This window comes from Sporothrix brasiliensis (genome assembly GCF_000820605.1).
Source record: "Sporothrix brasiliensis 5110 chromosome Unknown Cont20, whole genome shotgun sequence".
Taxonomy (NCBI): Eukaryota; Fungi; Ascomycota; class Sordariomycetes; order Ophiostomatales; family Ophiostomataceae; genus Sporothrix; species Sporothrix brasiliensis.
This window is the reverse complement of record NW_024467139.1, coordinates 3,433,060-3,452,990: the sequence shown is the minus strand read 5'-3', so window position 1 is coordinate 3,452,990 and position 19,931 is coordinate 3,433,060. Positions and strand designations below refer to the sequence as shown.

Below are 19,931 nucleotides of genomic sequence, written 5' to 3'. Positions count from 1 at the left end.
TTCTGGCATGGCATACATGGCCATACAGCGGCATAGCCAGACCACTGATATCCCACTTGCTTCTGTATTTTCATTAGTTTTCAATGTTACGAGTTAAATCCAAAACTTTCCAAAATAAATTCGTAAAATATTTCTGATATAAAAGGAATAGACCATCTGCGCCAACGCCACTTATAAATGATGAAAGCATCATCACCAAATGTCAGGTCCGAACCGTCCGCCCTCAGGGACGGTCTGATATGCACAGGCCTGCCAGTCGCACCCCTGTTTGTACACCTCGGTGCCCCACCAGTGGAAGTTGGTCGCGAGGCCCGAGTAGATGAAGGCGAAGAAGACCACGACGATGCCCGAGGCAAGCGCTGCATCAAGCGCTGCGCTGAGCGTCATCGTATACTTGGCCCACCAGGCAGTGGCACGGCGCTTGACCAAGTAGTTAAACAGATAACAGACGAGCGCCCAAACGGAAAAGTTGAGGCCGGTGGCAGGCGGGATCCAGCCAAGAGAGCCCAGCAGGATGGGCAGGTTGATTTTGCGCACGAGGCTGTCGCGCCGGTGGCGGCTGTAAAGCCATAGGGGGACCGGCGCGATGGCGCCAACGAGGAAAAACCACACGAGCGGGCGATAGATGGCGTTAGGCCCAAAGAACTCCCCGGGTCCCACGACGCCCCAGAGAATGGACCCGTTGAAATGGACACGGGCAATGGGGCAGATGAAGCCGTTGAGCGCCTCTGACGTGCACAGCCCCGGAATGTTGCCAAACATCCAGTTGAGGACAGCGATTTGGGACACCGACGAGACCAGCGTGGCGACCATCTGGACCTTGAACAAAGTGCGGGGCGGAATCTTCATGTAGTGGCCAAGCTTGAGGTCGGCACAAAACTTGATGCCCTGCGCTGACGAGATGTAGCCGTAGGTGACAAAGACCATGTTGGCGACTGGGCGTCCCGGGAACATGGCGCCACACACCAGCTGGCAGATCAGGTAGATGCTGACGTGCTGGTTTGTGACGGCCATGACAATGCCGATAGGGATGAACAGGACGGCGCAAATTCCAAGGGCGAGCAGTAAGCCGTACCATGGTAGGTGAACGGGATAGTACTCGACAATGAACATGCCGACAGCCGTCATGGACACGAATGTCACAAGGTACCACCACATAGGTGCATCACGATATCGCTTCATAAGGCGGTTGTGGACATCTTCGTGGCTCATGAGGTCGTCCATGGTAGAGTCACTCACGCTGCGGCTGGTGGCCGACTGCAGAGGGACGGCGTTGGACGCAAGATTGGCCGAGCGGGGATTATCGACATCCGTTTCGTCGTCTTCAATCATGTTGTCGGCGGCACTCGTGGGCGCGGGCTGGTACGCACCCTCCCGGTCTGCAAACCCGCCGAGGTTCGTCGTCCGTTTGCTTGCTGCTGCTTGCAGTTTAGCCTCGTCCAGCGACTGACACCACTGACGCCAGATGTCTTTGCCGTGCCAGCAGGCGGTGTGCGTCAGCAGCGAGGCAAGCCCTGCAAACTGCACGCCATAGCTCAGAACATACGTTATGGGCAGAAAGACACGACTGTAGTTGCTGTAGGCTCCACGGTCGAACAAAAAGTCGGAGGTTAGAATCCGGCTGACATCGTAGACCTGTCCCTTGTTGTCAAAGACCGAGGCCGAGAGGATGGGCATAAAGGACGAGTACAGCCAGTTTCTGTAGTAGGCTATCGGCGCGATAATCCACATGACAATAACGAGGCCGCCCACGACGTTCATGGCGGCCCAGAATGGCGTGAGGAGGGGTGAGCCAATGTAGGCAATCTGCGCCCAGTCAAAAGTCATTGGAAACAAGCCAAGGCCAGACACAACTCCGAACAAGTTGGAGACAACGACGTTCCTAGGCGCGAACCAAGTGATGACGTTGAAGTAGCTAAGAGCAGGCATCAGTAGACCGGGGATGAAATAGAACGCAAAGGCGCCCAGGAAGACGGCATAAAAGAAGTGCCAGCGGCTGATGCGCCAGCCGTTGGCAGGCTTGTTTTCCTCCTTGTGAAGTGTAGCAAACATGGCGGCCGACATGAGCGTAGACGGCCAAATCATGCCGCTAGGTCGCACGAGAAAGCGGCGCGACAGGCCTGCAAAGGTGTAGCCCAAGATCTGGGTCGACACAATGAGAAGCAGCTGGTAAATGATGCTGACATCTTGCTTATAGAAATGCGTCTGCTCGACAATTACGTCTGTCGCAAAGGCGAATCCAAACGATACATTGCTGCTCACATAAACGCAGGTGTGCTCTTTTTCGTTCCAGCTGCCCTGAGACAGCCAAAGGCGGAAACGCACCATCCGGCTGCAAATATGGCGTGCGTGTTGGCCCGAGTTATGCACAAGTACACCGTCAACAAAGTCCTCGGGCGGGTCTTCGGCACGCTTGAAGACCATATCCCAGGCGAGGCCGAGCGGGTGCACAAGGAGAAGTGCAATGACGGGTGTAATGGCGACACTGGGGTAGCGTAGCGAGAAGAAGAGGTTTGTGGACGAGCCAAGGAAGGAGAAGAGTATCGATAAGAACCACATACGTGGTGTGCTAATCGAAAGCAATGTGTTATCGACGGGGGCCACAGAGGCACGAACTTGTGCGAAGGGTGAGTTATCCGGTGGGTTGGATGAGGTCGCATTGTCGTCGTCTTCGTCTTCGTCATTGCTACCAAGCGGATCGCGCTGGGCTGACGACTTGCCGACTTCTCCAGAGTCGCCAACGCTACCATCCACCGGTTCGCCATAGGTAGAGCCGCAGCCGTTGTTGTGAACGTCGGTGTCTCTGAGGATTGGATATCCTGTATCAGAGACTGTGCCGGTCTCGCTATCGTAATTGCCCCCAGAGAGTCCATCCTGGCCATCGTCGTCGTCGTTGTTGTTGTTGTTGTTGTTGTCATCGTCGTCGTCGTTGTCGTCGTCTAGCCCGCCGCTGTCGAAGCTGGCTTCGCTCGGCGCGGCCGTAACCGCTGCAGCCGTGCCAGCCGCGTCGAAGCGTGTGCCGCCCAGGCCGGCAAGCATCGCTTCCACCTCAAGCTCCGGCGGGGGAACGCGTGTAGAACCGCCCGTCACGGCATCGTACTGTGCAAATAACGATGTGGCTTGAGACCGCTTTCGCCGTAGAGTGGCATGCCGTGTTGAGGCAGCACTGGCACCGGTGGACATGCGGCGTAGAGGAGCTTCGGCTGCCTCTGATTGAGTATGGATCGGTTCGGTGGGCGTCACTGCCGCTGTCGCTACAGCCGTAGGCGTCGAGGTGCCGGATCCGATACCTGACACGGCGCCATAGGACGCCTTCTGGAAGCTCGGCGACGAGCGCAGAGACGGTGGAGGTTGTCTTGTCATCGGATCGCCGTCACTGGGGCGTGTCTTGGAGGTGCTGAGCATGCCGCGATGGTTGACTCTCTCCTCCTAGGCCGAGTCCGGGGCGGGCAGGCCATGTGGTGTATACGGGCCGAGGGGATGAGGTTATAAGCGACGAGACGAAGAATACGGAGAGGAATTGGAAGCAGACTGAGTAGAAATAGCAGCTTCCGACGCAGGTGAGTGTGGTAGGGTTGCCGCGGATAGAGCAGGCGGAGAACGGAGGGGCCAGAAAGCCTCGGCGGTGAGAAATATGCAGCGCCCGTGACTGAGCAGTCAATTATCGATGTCGATGAGGCGCCGTCTTCAATAGAAGTTGGCGGAGGAGGCGGCCGTTGACCAGATCTAAGTCGGTGCAGAAGCCGCGGTGCTGCACCCGTAGTGGGAGACGAGTACGGCTTGCAGCGGCATGGCGGGGCGACCTCAGGGACTAGGGTAGGCTACGGGCAAGCTGGCAAGGTATGGTCAGTCAATTGACGGCCAGGCTGGGGCGTGAAAATCGATAAACCTAGCAGGACATGATGCGAGTGGGGCAAAAGATGGGCAAATGAGTGGCACTACGTTGTATGCCGTGCAGCGTTAGACACCATGTGGACGAAAATAGCGATACTGGTGTGGGCGAGCGGTCCGAGAGACGAGGCTGAGGATGGGACGAAAAGAAACGCGAGGGGAAATGCTATGCGTCAAGAAACAGTTCCTGAAGCAGAAAAGATGGTGCGAGGAGTGTCGAGACAGGCAAGATGCTACCCGAGAGGACCTTGTGGGTCAATTGAGCGGCTTGTGAATGCCAGGTGCCTAGCGAGGCGGGAGTTTTGCTTCTGGCGTGGGGTGGCCCGGCACTTCAATCTGATGGCTAAGATCGTGGTGGGTTGATGGGTTGCAAAAGGTGCGTCACCTGGGACGGGTCTGAATTGGAAGCTTTTGTCGATGCAGGTGGAGATCTGATTTAAGGGCTGACCTTGCAATGGATTCCTGGGCTGCGCCTGCCGTTGTAAAGAGCATAACGCACTCACTATGTTCGTTAGGGGAAGGTACGAGGGGCACCGAAAGGTAAAAACGAAGAATGGAAAGTGCTCACGAGGTCTTCTGGCCGCATGGCAGGGTAGCCGTGCAGAGTTACCAGCGTAGGCAGGTGCAAGCGGCCAGCCGCAGGTGACGTGCAGGCTGGCGCGCTAATTCCGCTTCCACGGCTACCCAACGACAAAGCCATATTTTTGCCAGCAGGCATAAACAGCTACGACGAAACTACCACATACTGTCACACCAACTTAACTGTTTCAACTTGGCTATTCTACCACACGAAACACCAAATTACAAAAGAAACGGTCGTTTCTAGTGGCCACATTTTCTCCATATGCCGCAGCCGCCTAGGAACGAAGCCGACGGCACGATGACGCCAAGTGCCGTCCTGGGCGCGATGCCCGCTCTGGCTGTGGCCAAAAACCAGCTCCGGACTCAGATGAAGCAGCAGCTCAAGTCTCTGCCCGCAGCATCGGTGTCTTTGCAGAGTGCGGCTATCCACGGCGCGCTATTGCGTTTCCCGCCGTTCGCGGATGCACGCCGTGTCGCAGTTTTCTTGTCAATGCCTGCCGCCGAAGTGCAAACGGACGCCATCGTGCGGCACGCTCTCGCCGCCGGCAAGCAAGTGTTTGTGCCGTACCTGCACAAGCCAGCAGCGACAATAGCGGCCGATGACTATATCCCGCCGCGCATCATGGACATGGTCCAGCTGCACGATCTTGCCGACTACGAGGCGCTGGAGCGCGACAGTTGGGGCATCCCGAGCGTGTCGGCCAGCAGCGTGCCTACGCGCACCCGCGTTCTGGGTGACGATCCTCGGGAGGTTGGTGAGACAAATGAAGACGGAGAGGGGAAGCGTTCGCTCTCCGCTCTTGACCTTATTCTCATGCCCGGTGTTGCCTTCGACGTCCACCCAGAAACACGCCGCATCCACCGCTGCGGCCACGGCCGAGGCTTCTACGATTATTTCTTGCATCGCTACGCACTCAAAACGGCAGCTGCTGTCCCGCCGCCGTCCCAGGCCGTCCGTCTTTACGGCCTTGCCCTGAGCGAACAGGTCTTGCCTGCTCATTCCGTGCCAATAGGTCCGCATGACCAACCGCTGGACGGCCTCATCACGGGCGACGGAGCTATAATAACACCGGAGGCCGGGGCAAACACAAAACAATAGACGTTGTTTATATATTCACGAAAGCGAAATGACACAAGTAACGAGCTACAAAGGCCCCAGACTGGAAGCACACTCATGCTATTAAATGACTAAGCAAGGCTGGCAGGTGCATGTGCTGTGAAATTGCTCCAGCACCTCCCAACGCTAACCGGGAAGGCGCCCACCCACCATTGACACCCCTCTTTTTGCCCATTTTGTCGGGCCACTCTGTAATTTTATGCCCCACCTTCCTGGCAACAAAGACGCAGTGAGGCAGTCCCTGTCGACGCTTGGCCGGTTGCTCTTGCCTACTAAAATTTTCTTGTTTTGTTTGCTTTCGGGGTGTGGTGGCATTAGCACTTTCCCGCTTGGGTCGGCAACTGCCAATTTGGAACACAGCCTTCAGACGGAAGGAACACCCAAAGAAGTACCCAAGCAAGCAGGACATCGTGCATCTACATCTCCATTGGCAGCATCTTGCTCTGCAATTAATATCCCCCTTCACCCGTGAGCGAAAACCGCGACCGTGCACGCAACACCCCATCGCTGTCCGCCCCGCCCCGCACAAGGCGCCGTCTACTCCTGTCGCGCCCCTCGGTCCGTTCACCACTTATCGCCCGCGCCTTTCGTTTGCCCATTTTCGCTGCGCCCTCGTTCACTTCCTCCTCACGTTCGTCTCGATCGCCACACTCGTGTTTTCCTTTGACGAGCACCTCCATCTGCACGGATCTGCGGCTGGGCCTTGTACATCTCGCGTGCCGTCCTTTCCATCACGACAAGCAAGCGTCCGTTTGAGTCAGCATCGCACCTCTGTCTTCGGTTCATATTCGATCATCTCCGTTGCCCTCGCGCGCCCTCGTCGGCCTCTCTCTGTCGGTCGAACGTGACGCGGCCATCGTCCGCCAATACGCCCGGCTTCTCTTCCGCACTTCTTTTCACATCTCCCGCGCCGCCCACCATGGCGTCAAACGGCGCCGCCGAGGTCTTCACGCCCGACGATGTCCTGGCTGCAATGGTCACGATGCGCGGCAGCGACGCCAGCAAGAAAACAGCCGCTATGGACTACCTTGCGCGCTTCCAGAAATCGGTTAGTTTGGACGCTGCCTGAGGGCTGCAGTCCACGCGCTTTCTCAGTCTCATGTACTAACACGCAACCCTCAGGAGGGCGCATGGTCTGTCACCGTCACAGTCCTGCAGTCGTCCGTCGAGGCCGAGGCCATGCTGTTTGCTGCAACAACACTGAAGGGCAAGGTACGCCATCTACCCCGGAACTCCGTCACGAAGTCCACACCCTGCGTCCTGCTCTTCTTCGATCTGGAGCCTCATCGCAGCCCTCATCGTCTAACAACCTCACCAGATCACATTTGACCTCGCCACCCAGGTCCAACCTGCCCAGCTGCCGGAGCTGCGCAACCAGATACTGCTGCTGCTGAAGAAGTTCGCGTCCGGCCCGCGGCCCGTCCGTGTCCAGCTATGTGTGTGTCTTGCCATCCTTGCCATCCAGATGACCGACTGGAAGGACGTGTTGCCAACCGTCATACGAGCGCTGGGCGACGACGTCGACAGCCATGCCTGCATCCTCGACTTCTTGCGCGTGCTACCCGAGGAGGTCACCGAGGGCCGCAAAATCACGCTGTCGGAAGAGGAGCTCGCCGACCGGACACGAGAGCTGCTGGGCGACAATGCCGAGGAGGTCATTGGCCTTTTGACGTCCTACTCACAATCTCACCGTACGTACACCCGCCAGATGCAGACTCTTCAACTGATGCACCAAGAACTAACAACTCCCAGTGGCTGCTTCAAACGGCCCCCTTTTACTCGAGTGTATTACTTCGTGGCTACGCGAAGTCCCCGTCAGCAGCATCGTCAACTCGCCCCTCCTGAACGTCGTCATCTCGGCGATCGGGAACGAGGCCACCATCCAGGCTGCGACGGACTGTCTGGGCACCATCTGCCGCGAGACGCGCGACGTTGATGACAACCTCGACACCGTCCAAGCCCTCCTGCCCCGCATCATCGAGCTCAGGCCAAACATTCGCAAGTATGCAGAGGAGGAGGACGCCGAGAGCTTCAAGTCTCTCACACTTCTTTTCGCCGACGCAGGCGACTCGTGGGTCGTCGCCATCGCCCGCGAGCCCGTTCACTTCCGCCCACTCATCGACGCTCTACTCGAGTGCGCCGCCCTCGACAAGGACTGCGACGTCATCAAGTACACGTTTGGTTTCTGGTACGAGCTGAAGCAGTACTTGGTCCTGGAGCGGTACATCGAATCGCGCTTGCAGCTCGTTGATGTCTACGCGAAGCTCGTTGACATCATGCTCGTCCGGCTGCAGTACCCGCGGCCTGACGAGGAGGATGCCGCGGCTGTTGCGGCAGCCGACAGCAGTAGCGCTACCAACGCCACTCTCGACCTGTTCGACGGTGACCGCGAGCAAGAAGAGAAGTTCCGCGAGTTCCGCCACCACATGGGCGACACGCTCAAGGACGCGTGCGAAGTCTTGGGCATCACGGAGTGCCTGACGAAGGTGCTTGATGCGATTAAGTCGTGGATGGCCAAGTACGCCGCGCTCGTCACCCCTACCTCGGTCCCCCATTGGCAAGAGCTGGAGGCCCCTCTGTTTGCTATGCGCGCCATGGGCCGGATGGTGGGCAAGAAGGAGGACACGATCCTGCCTCAGCTGATGCCGCTGCTTGTGCAGATCCCAAACCACGAGAAGTTACGATTTGCCACTATTATGGTCTTTGGCCGGTACACCGAGTGGACCGCCGAGCACCCCGAGGTCCTCGAGCCTCAGTTCAACTACATTGTGTCGTCCTTCCAGACCGAGTCGAAGGAGATCATCCGCGCCGCTGCCCAGGCCATCAAGTTCTTCTGTACCGACTGCCGGGAGCTGTTGAGTGGTCAAGTGATTCAGATGCAGCAGTTCTACGACCAGATCCTCGACAAGCTGCCAGAGATGAGCCAAGAGGAGATTACGGAGGGTGTCGCCAGCGTCGTCGCTGTCCAGAAGCTGGAGGACATCTACAAGCTGCTCAAGCTCTATGTCGACCCTCTGATCGAGCGCCTCATGCGCAAGGCCAATGCGGCCACCACCGAGGAGGGCAAGCTGGCCGTCGCCGACCACCTCCAGCTGATTACGATGTTTGTCCAGATTGTCGTTCCCTACGTTCCCGAGGGGCAGGAAAACCCGGCCGTCAAGTACTGGCAGGAGGTGTTCCACGTGCTGTCGACCGTCCTGGAAAACTTTTTCCACTTCACCCCGATCTGCGAGCGCGTGTGCCGCTGCTGGCGCTTCATGGTTATCTCGTACCGCACGGACATGACGCCGCTGCTGGCGCCCATGGCCAACAAGCTCGCCGAGGGCTTCACCGTCTCCAAGCAGGGCTGCTTCCTCTGGGTGACGGGTGCCATCCTGCGCGAGTTTTCAGAAAACCGCGAGCACGTCGACGCCCAGATCACAGAGAACATTTACGTGTTTTTCGAGTCCCAGGCGACAAGCGTGCTGCGCTTCATGTCGGACCTGCCGGCGGCTGAGCTGCCGGACGTCATTGAGGACTTTTTCCGGCTGCTGGTCGACGCGCTGCTCTTCTACCCGCAGCGCTTGATTCCCTCGCCACTCTTCACGCCCATCTTCGAGGCCGCCATCTCGGCCTTGGCGCTCGAACAGCGCGAGCCCCTGTCGGCCACGCTGCACTACCTGCGCGACCTGCTGACGTACGGCAGCACGAACCCGGCCTCTTCGACGCCCGACCTGCCCGCCGATGGCTCCGCTATGCGGCAACAGCTGCAAGTCATTGTGCAGCAGCTGCTTGCGGTGCGCGGCGAGGTGCTGGTCAAGCAGGTGCTCGCGGGCATGATGATTACGTTCCCACGGGACTGCTTTGCGGACGGCAGCGGCGTGTTGCTGTCCATGTTTGAGCTGCTGCCGACAGAGACGACGGCGTGGGTCGAGCGGACGCTGCTGATGCTGCCGGCGGGGACAGTGTCGCCGGTGGAGGTGCAGCGGCTCGTGAGCAAGATCCAGGACCGGCTGCAGAGCCCAGCACAGGGCGGCCTGCGGCAGGTTAGAGCACTGCTGCAAGATTTTACCAACTCGTACCGGCGGCGGTACGTGGCGCCACGCGATGGTCTTGGCCAGCTGGAGGCAGCACGGTTCCGGTTTACGGGCTAGGTGGGTTTTCGTTGTGTGGTGAAGGTAGTGGAGTAAATAGACAAAAAAAAAGATACACTATGACGGAGATATTTTTGTGTTCGTTTCGTTTGAGTGAGCTGCGAGGGCGGTGGTTTGACTATTTTGGAGACTTTTTTTTTACCTCTTCATGAGCAAGATACCGGCATTTGTATATTTGGCAGCATTGGAGACGCAAGGAGGAGAGGGATGTAGACGGGGTACAAATTACAGGATGTGAAAGGAAAAAGAAATTACAGCATGGACATGTGGTATGTAAAAGAGAGAGGCAACCAAGGGGCAAAGGAATTTAAGTAGAATGACATAAAAGCACAAAAATGTCCAACACCATCGTGGCACATATTGTATGAATAAAATATTTACATTTTGGTATATAACGTTTCATAGCATATTTACGCACGACTTAATCACCGTCCGGTGATTAGCGACACTACCGGTATGGTGTTTTGCGAACTGAGGCGGTGTGGCTTCCAAGGACACTGGGATTAACGAGGAGCTCGCGCTCTCTTGTGGTTTTGCGGATAATTTTCCATCCCACTCTGTACACTGCAGTTACAATTCAATACCAAGTTTGACCTAGCACGTACGGCCATAGATAGTGGAAAGTACGGGATCCTGCTGTACGCTTTTTTTGTCGATTCCCGACTGTTTTGTTTATCCGATGACTATTTTTTACAGCAAGCTTAATATATTTCATGAACTCTGTATTTTTAAAATAAAAGAGGCCGAGGTTTCTTTTCCGGAAGGGGATATATACATATACCAAAGCGTAAACAAATACAAATAGAGCAGATTAGAAGAAAGAAAACAATCACGATACACTGAAAACGCCAAGTAAAATGCACCTCTGAAAGGTAAAAAAGAATAAAATGAACCAAAAGAACCAAAGGAAAAAAAAGTCATAAACACAACAACGCAGAAAGACTCATAAAGCTCGTGTCTCCGCCTACTTCCACTCGGCCAGCCAGGCCTTCATGGTGGCAAAGATCTCCTTGTACAGGTCCGGCGCACCCTCGTAGTACTCGAGCAGCATCTCCGGGCAGTGGTTGCCGGCAGGGACAACCCAGATGGGCGCGTCCGACGTGCCCTGAAGACGGCCGCCGGGGTGGAAGTCGGATGAGACGGTGGCCGAGCGCCACGGGTCGACCTCGCCGTTGACAAACAGGACCTTGTTGAAGGGCGCGTCCCAGCCGCCGGTGTAGAGGTCGAGGTGCTCCGGCGTGTAGCCGTCGGCCCAGCCCGAGGAGTAGCCGTTGGTGGTGGGGAAGAGGAGCGGGCACTGGCGGGCAAAGAAGTTGACGTCGGCGTACTGCGAGACGATGTTGGTGCCGTCCGACTTCGGCGGGCCGACCTGCCACCAGCCAAAGGGGTTGTGGCACAGCAGCCAGTTCCACTGGCGGTTGTCGGTAAAGTCGGACGGGTCGTTGAACTCCTCTGCATTCACGTACGTGTTGCAGGCGGTGCCGCCGTTTTCGGCGCAGACAGTGCCACGGGTCTGGTTGATAAAGGACGCGTACAGAGGCAGGGCCGTAGCGAGGCCGACGCCATTCGGGTTGGAAAGGACAATGTGGGTCTCGCCAGAGGTCTCGATGTAGTCGCAAAACCCCTGAACATACGACTCGTCCTCCTGCCATTGGCGTAGCGGGGTCGAGACCTGGACGGCGAAGTCGTCGTGGTGGTCGAGCATGCCGAGACCGAATCCGTTCTTGAGCTCGAGGATGTCGGCGTCGGAGCCGTAGGTCAAGACGTGGTCGACGTACTGCACGATGGCGCGGACATCGGCAGAGCAGTTGGCGGGCAGAGCCTCGTTGACGGGCGCAAAGTAGGTGTAGAAGTCCGTAATCGTCTCGACGACGGCTGAGCTGGCGTGGTGCGCGAAGAAGACGCCCGGTGCCTTCTGCTGGATCCAGGCCGTCAGCGCGCCGGGGTACGAACCGCCGACCAGGACCCAAGGGGCGTTGTCAGAGTTATCGTTGTTGCCGAGGTTGCCGCCCAGGTCAAAGGATACATTTTTGGCAAAGTATGTAATGTCCATCATGGCCTGCGGCAGGTCGAGATACTGTAGAGTCTCGGCCGTCAGGGTGTCGAAAGGAAGGGACTTGCCCCAGTAGCGGTCTGCCATCGTGTTAGCCGTGCCAATTATCTCAACGACATGATGAGGAGGCCTAGAAACATACGCTCAATAACAATAACAAGGCCACCAAAGAACTCGGCGTACAGGCCTGGGATCGTGCTGTTGTCCAGGTAGCCCAGGTACTGGCTCGCATCCGACTCGCCGGGCATGAAGAGGAAGACGGGCGAGCCGGGGCCCTTCCAGTACTTGGTGCTGAACCAGAAGCGGTTTGAAAAGGTGCCCTTGGACAGGTCGTAGTGGTCGATCGGCTGGTCAAAGACGCCGTCGATGATGTCGGCATTCGGATCCGGATGATCGTACGCCTGGATGCCGGGCGGCTTGGGGAACGAGGTAATCTTCTTGCCGGCCACGGCGGACAGGCCACCGAAGAGGCAGAGAGCCGAAGCCCACAGTATCGAAACCTTCATTGTGTTTGTGTGTGTGTGTTCGTTTGGTATCAATGAAAGTTAAAAAAAAATATAACAAAACGAAAGGCGACGCTACAGAATTAGAAGGCCTTTTCTCGTTCAAACAAGCAAAAAAAAAAAAAACCACCAAAAACGAGAATGAGAAGATCGTCAAAGACAGTGAATGATGAAGCCACCAACCAAAACAAAATCAAACGGACGAGATCGAGGGTTGGCCAAGATTATATGCACAAAGACGTGGCCGAGCGTATTCGGCGTTTCGTCAACAGACACCCATACAAGGCTTCACCAAAAAAGGCACAAAGCTCGCACAGCTCGCTCAGCTCGCACATCTCGCACATCTCGCACATCTCGCACTTGGAGAAATTGGCGGAAGGCGTTTTCGAGCATGGGCTGGGGGGCCTGGTCTCCAGCAAACACGCTAGTAAGCCGGAACGGAGGATAAACATTGACAATCGTGCAGATGTACGCCGTCCGTAGGACTAATTACTGGATCCATTCATGGGTTGCTTTTCACCATCGTTTGCTTCGCCTCCCACAGCCCAGCAAAGATTCCTTCAGAGTGACCATGCATGGGGAGCATCCACCACCACAGGGCCAGCCAGAGCCAGTCAAAACACTACAATGAATAATGTAGGCTTGCAGAGAGCGAGCAGGGGTACCCAGCTCCATAGGAGCAGACAAAAATTAAAGGAACGAAAAAAACCACTTTAAGCTCATAAGACTATTCCTCGACGTTGTCTCCCCCTTCTCTGTCGTCCACAGGGCGGACCCCTTACCGCCCGCAGTTTGTTTTGTTTGCAAGGGGGGGGGGGGGGGCGGGGGCAGGGACAGCGCACCCCTAAAAACGAAAAAGAAAAAGAAATGATGGGAAAGGGGGCGGGCACGGGTGAAGGTGGCGTGGGCTAAAGCCCTGCCAACGACCCGCCCGTGCAGGAAGGCGAGCCAGTGAAAAGCATCGCAGAAGCAGAGAAGAGTGAGTTTGGTCTGTGGAAAGCATAAACGAGAAAATGAGAAAAGTTGAGACCAAAACGGGTGAATAGAAAAAAAAAAAAAACCAAAAACCAAAAAAAACCATACTGGAACGACACAGGTGACGCTCATGACGCCCTCACAGCCAAGTCGGATGTCGGTTTTGGTTGACAAAAAGAAGGGGCGAGCTATCTGGCCGCCATGGCTGATACGTAGTCTGTCGACGTCGTTCACGATCTTAATTCGACGCGAGTTCTCATCGCCTTCGTCGGTTGGGCCACACCTCATCTAGTGACATTCAACACTCATGTCGCGCCGTATTCCATATTTGCACGTATGGCAACCAGAGGAGGGCGGTGGGCGGAGGGCGGAGTCTGACTAGCTGGCCATTGTCGCGATCCTTTCGTAACCGCCGTATTTTTTTTTAAGAAAAAAGCCCAAAGAAACGTTGCTTGAAGGCTCGCCATCTGGGGCGTTGTGTTTCATGATAGCCGGTCCTCATTAAATTGGCAGGCTGGGTACGGCAAACATCCCCTGTGTCGTAAACGACAGGCGCGAACAAAGAGAGGGAAAATGCTATTCTCAACGGAAATAGATGGACTCTCCTGTCTAGGATATCCCCGCGCTGGTTAAGGCTAACTGTGGTGCCTGCCTGCGCCCTCGTGCGTTTGTTTTCATAGCGCCGACGACTTTTCAGGTCCTGTCGCGCAAGTTACTGGAACGGGAACTTGAGAATTCGGATAAGCGCGCTGAGGAGCGCATTCTGGTGACTCGCGTGTCTGGCACAAAATTTTGTTAACTGGCGGTGTCTTCAAGTACCATCCTCGCAGAGCCTCTGCGTTTTGGCTCCGAGCTGCTGCAAGTGTGTCGTCGTGACAGGCCGCTTCCTTGTCGCACGTCGTTTTCCTGAAAGGATTAGCGTCCCCACATCAGGTCCCCACGTCAGGCGGCGCGCGAGAAAAGAAAATGAGGGACTCTGAGGATCCGCAGGCAGAACGTGAGGCGCAGGTGCTAGAGACTGTCGAAAAAAGGAAATAGTGTGCATCCGTCTGCGTCGTATCCGTCGTATGTGCTGCGTTTCCCGTACACGGTGGGAATGCGAAATTGAGCTGCCAAGCAAAAAGCAGTGTGTAGGCGTTTCCTTGTCTCTTCTCCCGACTTTTCTTTCTCAACGTCCACACGTGTCCTAGGCCCATGTAGTTAATGCTATATTAGGAGAGGCTGAAGCAGGCTTATAGTAGCAAATTCGTCTAGAGTTTCTAGTGGAGCACCATCGCTTTTGTTACCTGAGATGGCCCGTCCCGAAGATGCTGTTCTTTGCACGAGAATCAGCCATCAAACATCTGCCGGGTTTTGCAAGTGGTAGGAACGCTGCTTGTCGGTTCTAAGACGCCCTGATCTTGTGAACAGACGGACGGAAGAGTGTGGCTGGAGAGTGGTGTTGAAGGCCTTCCCCTACAACATACTCCGTAAATTAAGCTTCTCTCGCTCGGACACATTCGGCTGACCTGTTGACTGCAACCCGAAACCCGGTCGTTGGTTCTGTGCCAATCATAGTGCCTCCCACGGATCCTAGCTGCATCTGGTTAGCTTTTTACGTTGAGCAAGGCGGCTTTTCTGTGCCCAACAAGGCTCCGCACGGGGGGAACGAACCATGGAACTTCTCCGGAGAGTCAGCCCAGCCCATTTGTGTCTTGCTGCGTGCCAAACCTTTGGATTTCAACTTGCAGGTGGCTGAGCAGCACGCTGGTCGTCTGGAGTTGCAGATGCCCGTTGTTCTATTTTTGACACCATCCACAGACGTAAAATCAAAGGAAACACAACGGCAAAAGGATCGACAGCCCCAGAGCCTCTTCAACTTGGTTTCACCTTGGCTTCAACTTGGCGATGTGCTTGGCCTCTTTGATTTCTGGGCATCGAGGATTTTGGACAAGGGGAAGAGTCTGCGGTTGTTGTTAGCGTTTCTGGGCAAACGTAGGCAAAAGCTTGATTCCTATTTCTTTTGCACCCAAAAGTCTGGGGCTCGACAATCAAGCTTTCTTGGTCTTGGAAAGGCTCACAGCTTTTCCGTTCGAATTAAAAAATCAGATAAATAAATCCCATATTACATGGTAAAATAGCAAGTAATAAGTAAACTCGGACTCCCCAACCATCATATCAAACCAAGAGCAAACAAAATATCTATCACCGCTTTTCAAGACTGGAAACCTCCAGTTTGATATTCAGCTCCAAAATAAGACGCGCCCCAAACGGCTGGGCCGTCCAGTTCCGCCTGCGAGAAACGCTCGATGCCCACGGCTTGGCTGGCATCCTGCCATCGCTTGCCCTCAAGGGTGCTGACGTATGGCTCGACATCGGCCAAGGGCGGATAAAACAGATCAAATTGGAAGTCTGTCGCCACATCACTCGGCAGGCAGTCTTCCGGCGAGAAATTCGAGGAGCTGGCTTGTGTCTGGGACAGAGGACCCTGAGCATACATTTGAGCCGGATGCTGCTCTTGTGCATGCTGCGCAAACTGGTCCCATTGTTCCTCTGGGATAGCTTGCATCGCGCCGCTGCCATTGTTGTTCTCATCAACACCGTTGTCGATGTCGTCCCCGGCAAATTGCGCGGCATTCTCGCCTCCATACAAAATGCCTTGCAAACTGTTACCCGGCACCGCAGTTGCCACCGTTGTAGCACCTTCTCCGCCGTCCACTGCGGTATTTTCGTCGATGGCATTCTCTTGTTGCTGCTGCTGTTGCTGCTGATGCCCTTGTCGTGGTCCTTCCCCTCCGTCTTGACCGATGGCATCTTGTGTATTGCTATAGGACGAAGAGCCATCGACCGCTGTACGTCTCAGCTGCGAGCTGGAAGTTTTTGCTGACTCCACTAAGCGTGGCTCTGGTGCAATATGTTTGTTGGCGTTGTCTCTGTCACGTTTGTTGCCATCAGCCGGAAGTTCCACCCCCTCAGAGCCTGCTTCTTCGGCTGCAGAGATCTTCCCAATGTTCATCACTTTCGGTCCGTGGACCTTCCACTCATCAAGGCCGCCATCATTGCCACCTTGTCGGACACTCTTGTGCCTGCCCGTCTCTCCGCCGTGTTTCTCTACATGCACCCAATATTCCTTTTTAACACCCTCGTAGTATTCATCCATCTCGTGGAAATACTTGACATAGGTAGTTGCCATTTGAAGCCACGTGCCCATACTTTTCAGGGCCTCAAAAGCAGCCGCTGTCGGCCCGTGTGTGGAGACCCGCCGGTCGTCGTTGTTGGACAACACAGGTCCGCGTCTTCCATTGCGTTCAGCATCGAACTGGGTCACCATGTGGTGATTTTTGTCCATTCGTGGGAAATGCCACGCGTATATGCCCACGAATGCTGCCGTCCACACAGCAAAAACTACCAGTGCTGACATTGGCATTTGCTTTCGGGTCTGGCAGATTTCAATCAGCTCGATAATATTGTAGGCAGCCTCGAACATCGTGTCTGCACTCTGTTCCCAGAACATTCGAGGCGCACTTCCTTCGGGAAACGTTGGCTCGTCGAGTGGCCCCATTGGGCGCATACACCGGATCGGGATAAACGGGGTGTACTCGCGGTGCAGCATAATCTGACAGACGGCAAAAAGCATATGAAGCGATACGTACTCGGTCGACGCGTTGTGGTTTTCGTGCTTGTGGTAGTTGGCAGTGGAAAAGGTGAACGTGGACGGAAGGTGCGCATAAAAGCTCTCGAGGTTCCCACGCAGTCGACGGAATTTAGATTCTTCCCATGGCGGTTGCTCTTCTGTGTGTCTGCCTCCTGCAAAACTGTACTCGGAGATCTCGCCCCATATATCGACAAGAAGATTGAAGCGGGCCAGCAAGCTATCGTTGACATCCGATGCGACTTCCCCCGAATCCGGAGGTCCAGCTACATGAATCCCGATCTCAGGGCGCGGCCGCAGGTACCCAGTGAAGGTCTCAAAGGACAAATCAAACGCAATTTCGGAGCAAGGAAGCTGTATCTTGACGTTTTCAGAGCGGATCATGGCCGAACGGTTCTTACCGCAGGCCAACATACGATCCAAAACAAAGCAGCTGAACATAGTACGTCGCCGCACCTCGCTGGTAGCAATCTCTTCGAGGGCCTTTGCGCCTCGCTTGTCGTTAACATTTTGAGAAACGGTGCCGGTTCCTTCTCTGTATAGATCCGGTAAATCAGTTCCTGGGCGTGGAGCAGCTTCAAGTCTGGCATCGGCATTAGTCCTGCTGCCGGCCTCTGTTTCTGCTGCCGTCGTTGGAAAGGTAGTGGATGCGGACGCAGCCAAACGACGGCGAAGGTGAGGAGGCTTGTCATCACCGATCCCCAGTTCCAAGCCCTCGGCCATGCGGATGGCAAAGCCCACGTACATCCAGGCACCCATACTGTCGGACCTGGTGTCGTCCGAGTCGTCCCTTCTGCTAGGTCGTATCCATTCATATAAACCCAGCATCAAAAACGCCTGGACACGTTCAACAGTGGCCATTCTTACGCACGCGGAGAGAGGGCCCAAAGCTCCTGACAGAACACTGGCAAAGTATTCTGAGGCTGCCCATGGGTCGCTTTTAGCCGTACTCGAAGGGTTGGACCGGTTGCCGCTGTGATTCCCATGGGGAAAGGTGATTCGCCTGACAAGATCAGTATGAAAACGAGCCGTCAGGGTGAGAACACCAAGCAAAACCAGATTTGTGCCGTCTGAGCGACGAGTCTGACTGGCCCTCATTTTGTCGCCCATTTTCTCTTTCAGTGTGGCCAGGTGCAGGAACGAAAGCTCGGTGGCGAAATGAAGGCGATAGATATCAAAAATTTCCGTCCACATGGTCTCCGTAAAATAGTGCTCAGAGAGCACTTCATTTGCGTAATAGGCGCCGGACTTTTGCTCGTCAAGGCTGACAGAGTCTCCAAGTTTCCGCAATCGCTTGCGTTCTGAGGTCCGCTCAATCTGTCCCGGATCATCTCGCTTCATAACACGGGGAAATTTTGTGGCGGTGGTAACAACAAATTGAAGATCTGCGTCATTCGCTGCCGGTTGTTGACTGTTGGGGGCGATATAACGACAGTCTCTCCGGGACTTGACGCAAGTTTCGCAAGCGGACTTGCCCTCCCCGTCATTCACACATTTGATTTTTGACCTGCGGCAACGCATACAAGCGATGCTGGATCGCATAGGTGCTCGTTTTCCAAGGACGACTTTCTTACACTCCCCAGCGGCAGGGCTATCGAGGCTTTGTGGAGACGAAGGTGGACGTTCGTGTCCTGCCAGCGACCCTACAGTGTGTTTGTGCTCTCCAGCCTCCCCCATTCCACTTCCGCTCGAATTTGAATGTTGAGCCATAGAAATGTTGTGCTCGACCCCGCTGGTTTGTTGGGAGGGGAGGTTTTGGCTGTAGGTGTTATAAAATTGCTGTTGATGATCCTGTCGGTGATCTTGCTGGTTCGAGATAGGTAGCTGGTGTGGTAATGGCAACGATGGTAATGAGGGTAACGGGGGTAAAGCAAATGGTGAGGATACTGAAGAAATGGAAGGTAGTGAGGGAAGTGAAGGCAGCTGGTGTTGATGCTGTCCTTGTTGCCGTTGTCCTTGTCGCTGTTGAGGTTGTCGATGATAGGGATGATGCGGCTGGAGCTGCTGATACGGTTCATGCCGGTAGTGATGCTGATGTTGCATCTGTCGCTGTTGTTGGAGTGGAGATACAAGGGAATTGTGGCGATACGGTGGCTCACGTCCCTGAGGTGATATGGAATGTGGTTCCGGAAAAGGTGACGTGGCGCTGGAGAAGGCCTTGAACGTTGACGGTGATTGACTTGCCGTGCTTCTCGTCCCAAACCCACCACTCGGGCTACGACCCGCAGGAGACGGAGCAAAGGTCGGTGGTGAAACAAACGCCGGAGGTGAAGCAGGGTGTCCTTGGGCGCTTGAATGTTCGTGTGAAGAAAGTATGGACTGGATGCTAAAGTGTGACGAGGTCGGCGTTGACTGTGAGGAGGACTCCATCTTTGCGAGCTGTGTGGGCGACAGACCCTTCCTTATATGGATATAGTTTGTGTCCACCCACTTTCTTTCACATAGCAGATTAAGACAGCTTATTTGCCGTTGCTACTCTTCCCTTGCTCTAACAACTCTCTGCATGCCCAGCCGCACTAGGTGTGGTGTACGTGCAGGCACATGCAGATGGCACAGAGACGAGGTAGGCGGGATACAACGGCTTCTATGAGCAGTCGCAAAGCACGTTCCCGTTAGCAGTGCGTCCAATTTAGGAAATTTCCCGTATACAGTCATCGGTTGTGCAGCAAACAAAGTGGGATTGTATACGTACATGCCTGTTTGTAGCCGTAGCCGAGGATGCTCCAGCAATAACGGTCTAGGCCGCCAAAATCTGTCGGTCCTGTTTCCAGAAAATATGGCAATGTTCACTGTTCTAGACTCTGGCCAAACAACGTTAGCAAGATACGCCATATGAAGCTTGCCATGAGGGTGTGAATGAGTAGCCGCAGCGGATGCTCATCCACGAATAATGAATATAGTTTCAGACTGAAAGCTGGTAAAGATGGTGATAACTCAGGGCTGTTAGAGGGCGAAATGGGCTCAAGTACAGAGAATAGCAACGCACGAGACAATGACACCATCTCTCCAGCCGTGATATACAATGAGTTACATCCTCGACGGAAAT

At 55.2% G+C, this 19,931-nt stretch overlaps 7 protein-coding genes across 7 annotated transcripts; 2 read left to right on the top strand and 5 right to left on the bottom strand.

Annotated features, from left to right (window-relative positions):
* Positions 1 to 192: 192 nt before the first annotated feature.
* On the bottom strand, positions 193 to 3,405 carry SPBR_06503 (oligopeptide transporter 4; the record flags this gene model as incomplete). The annotated part of the gene is made up of 1 exon (XM_040764759.1): positions 193 to 3,405. One exon carries the CDS (start codon positions 3,403 to 3,405, stop codon positions 193 to 195), a length of 3,213 nt encoding a protein of 1,070 aa, XP_040616926.1.
* A 1,366-nt stretch (positions 3,406 to 4,771) lies between these two features.
* Positions 4,772 to 5,572, top strand: SPBR_07762 (5-formyltetrahydrofolate cyclo-ligase; the record flags this gene model as incomplete). The annotated part of the gene is made up of 1 exon (XM_040766016.1): positions 4,772 to 5,572. The coding sequence occupies one exon, from the start codon at positions 4,772 to 4,774 to the stop codon at positions 5,570 to 5,572; it is 801 nt and encodes a 266-aa protein (XP_040616925.1).
* Positions 5,573 to 6,509: 937 nt separating this feature from the next.
* SPBR_06501 (transportin-3) lies at positions 6,510 to 9,723 on the top strand (the record flags this gene model as incomplete). The annotated part of the gene is made up of 4 exons (XM_040764757.1): positions 6,510 to 6,638; positions 6,713 to 6,802; positions 6,909 to 7,281; positions 7,400 to 9,723. 4 exons carry the CDS (start codon positions 6,510 to 6,512, stop codon positions 9,721 to 9,723), a joined length of 2,916 nt encoding a protein of 971 aa, XP_040616924.1.
* A 964-nt stretch (positions 9,724 to 10,687) lies between these two features.
* SPBR_07431 (serine-type peptidase) lies at positions 10,688 to 11,863 on the bottom strand (the record flags this gene model as incomplete). The annotated part of the gene is made up of 1 exon (XM_040765685.1): positions 10,688 to 11,863. The coding sequence occupies one exon, from the start codon at positions 11,861 to 11,863 to the stop codon at positions 10,688 to 10,690; it is 1,176 nt and encodes a 391-aa protein (XP_040616923.1).
* Positions 11,864 to 11,880: 17 nt separating this feature from the next.
* Positions 11,881 to 12,282, bottom strand: SPBR_07986 (uncharacterized protein; the record flags this gene model as incomplete). Its single annotated transcript, XM_040766237.1, has 1 exon — positions 11,881 to 12,282. The coding sequence occupies one exon, from the start codon at positions 12,280 to 12,282 to the stop codon at positions 11,881 to 11,883; it is 402 nt and encodes a 133-aa protein (XP_040616922.1).
* A 3,166-nt stretch (positions 12,283 to 15,448) lies between these two features.
* SPBR_06765 (c6 zinc finger domain containing protein) lies at positions 15,449 to 17,644 on the bottom strand (the record flags this gene model as incomplete). Its single annotated transcript, XM_040765021.1, has 1 exon — positions 15,449 to 17,644. One exon carries the CDS (start codon positions 17,642 to 17,644, stop codon positions 15,449 to 15,451), a length of 2,196 nt encoding a protein of 731 aa, XP_040616921.1.
* Positions 17,645 to 18,528: 884 nt separating this feature from the next.
* On the bottom strand, positions 18,529 to 19,255 carry SPBR_09003 (uncharacterized protein; the record flags this gene model as incomplete). The annotated part of the gene is made up of 3 exons (XM_040767129.1): positions 18,529 to 18,928; positions 18,985 to 19,042; positions 19,093 to 19,255. 3 exons carry the CDS (start codon positions 19,253 to 19,255, stop codon positions 18,529 to 18,531), a joined length of 621 nt encoding a protein of 206 aa, XP_040616920.1.
* Between the last annotated feature and the right edge of the window lie 676 nt (positions 19,256 to 19,931).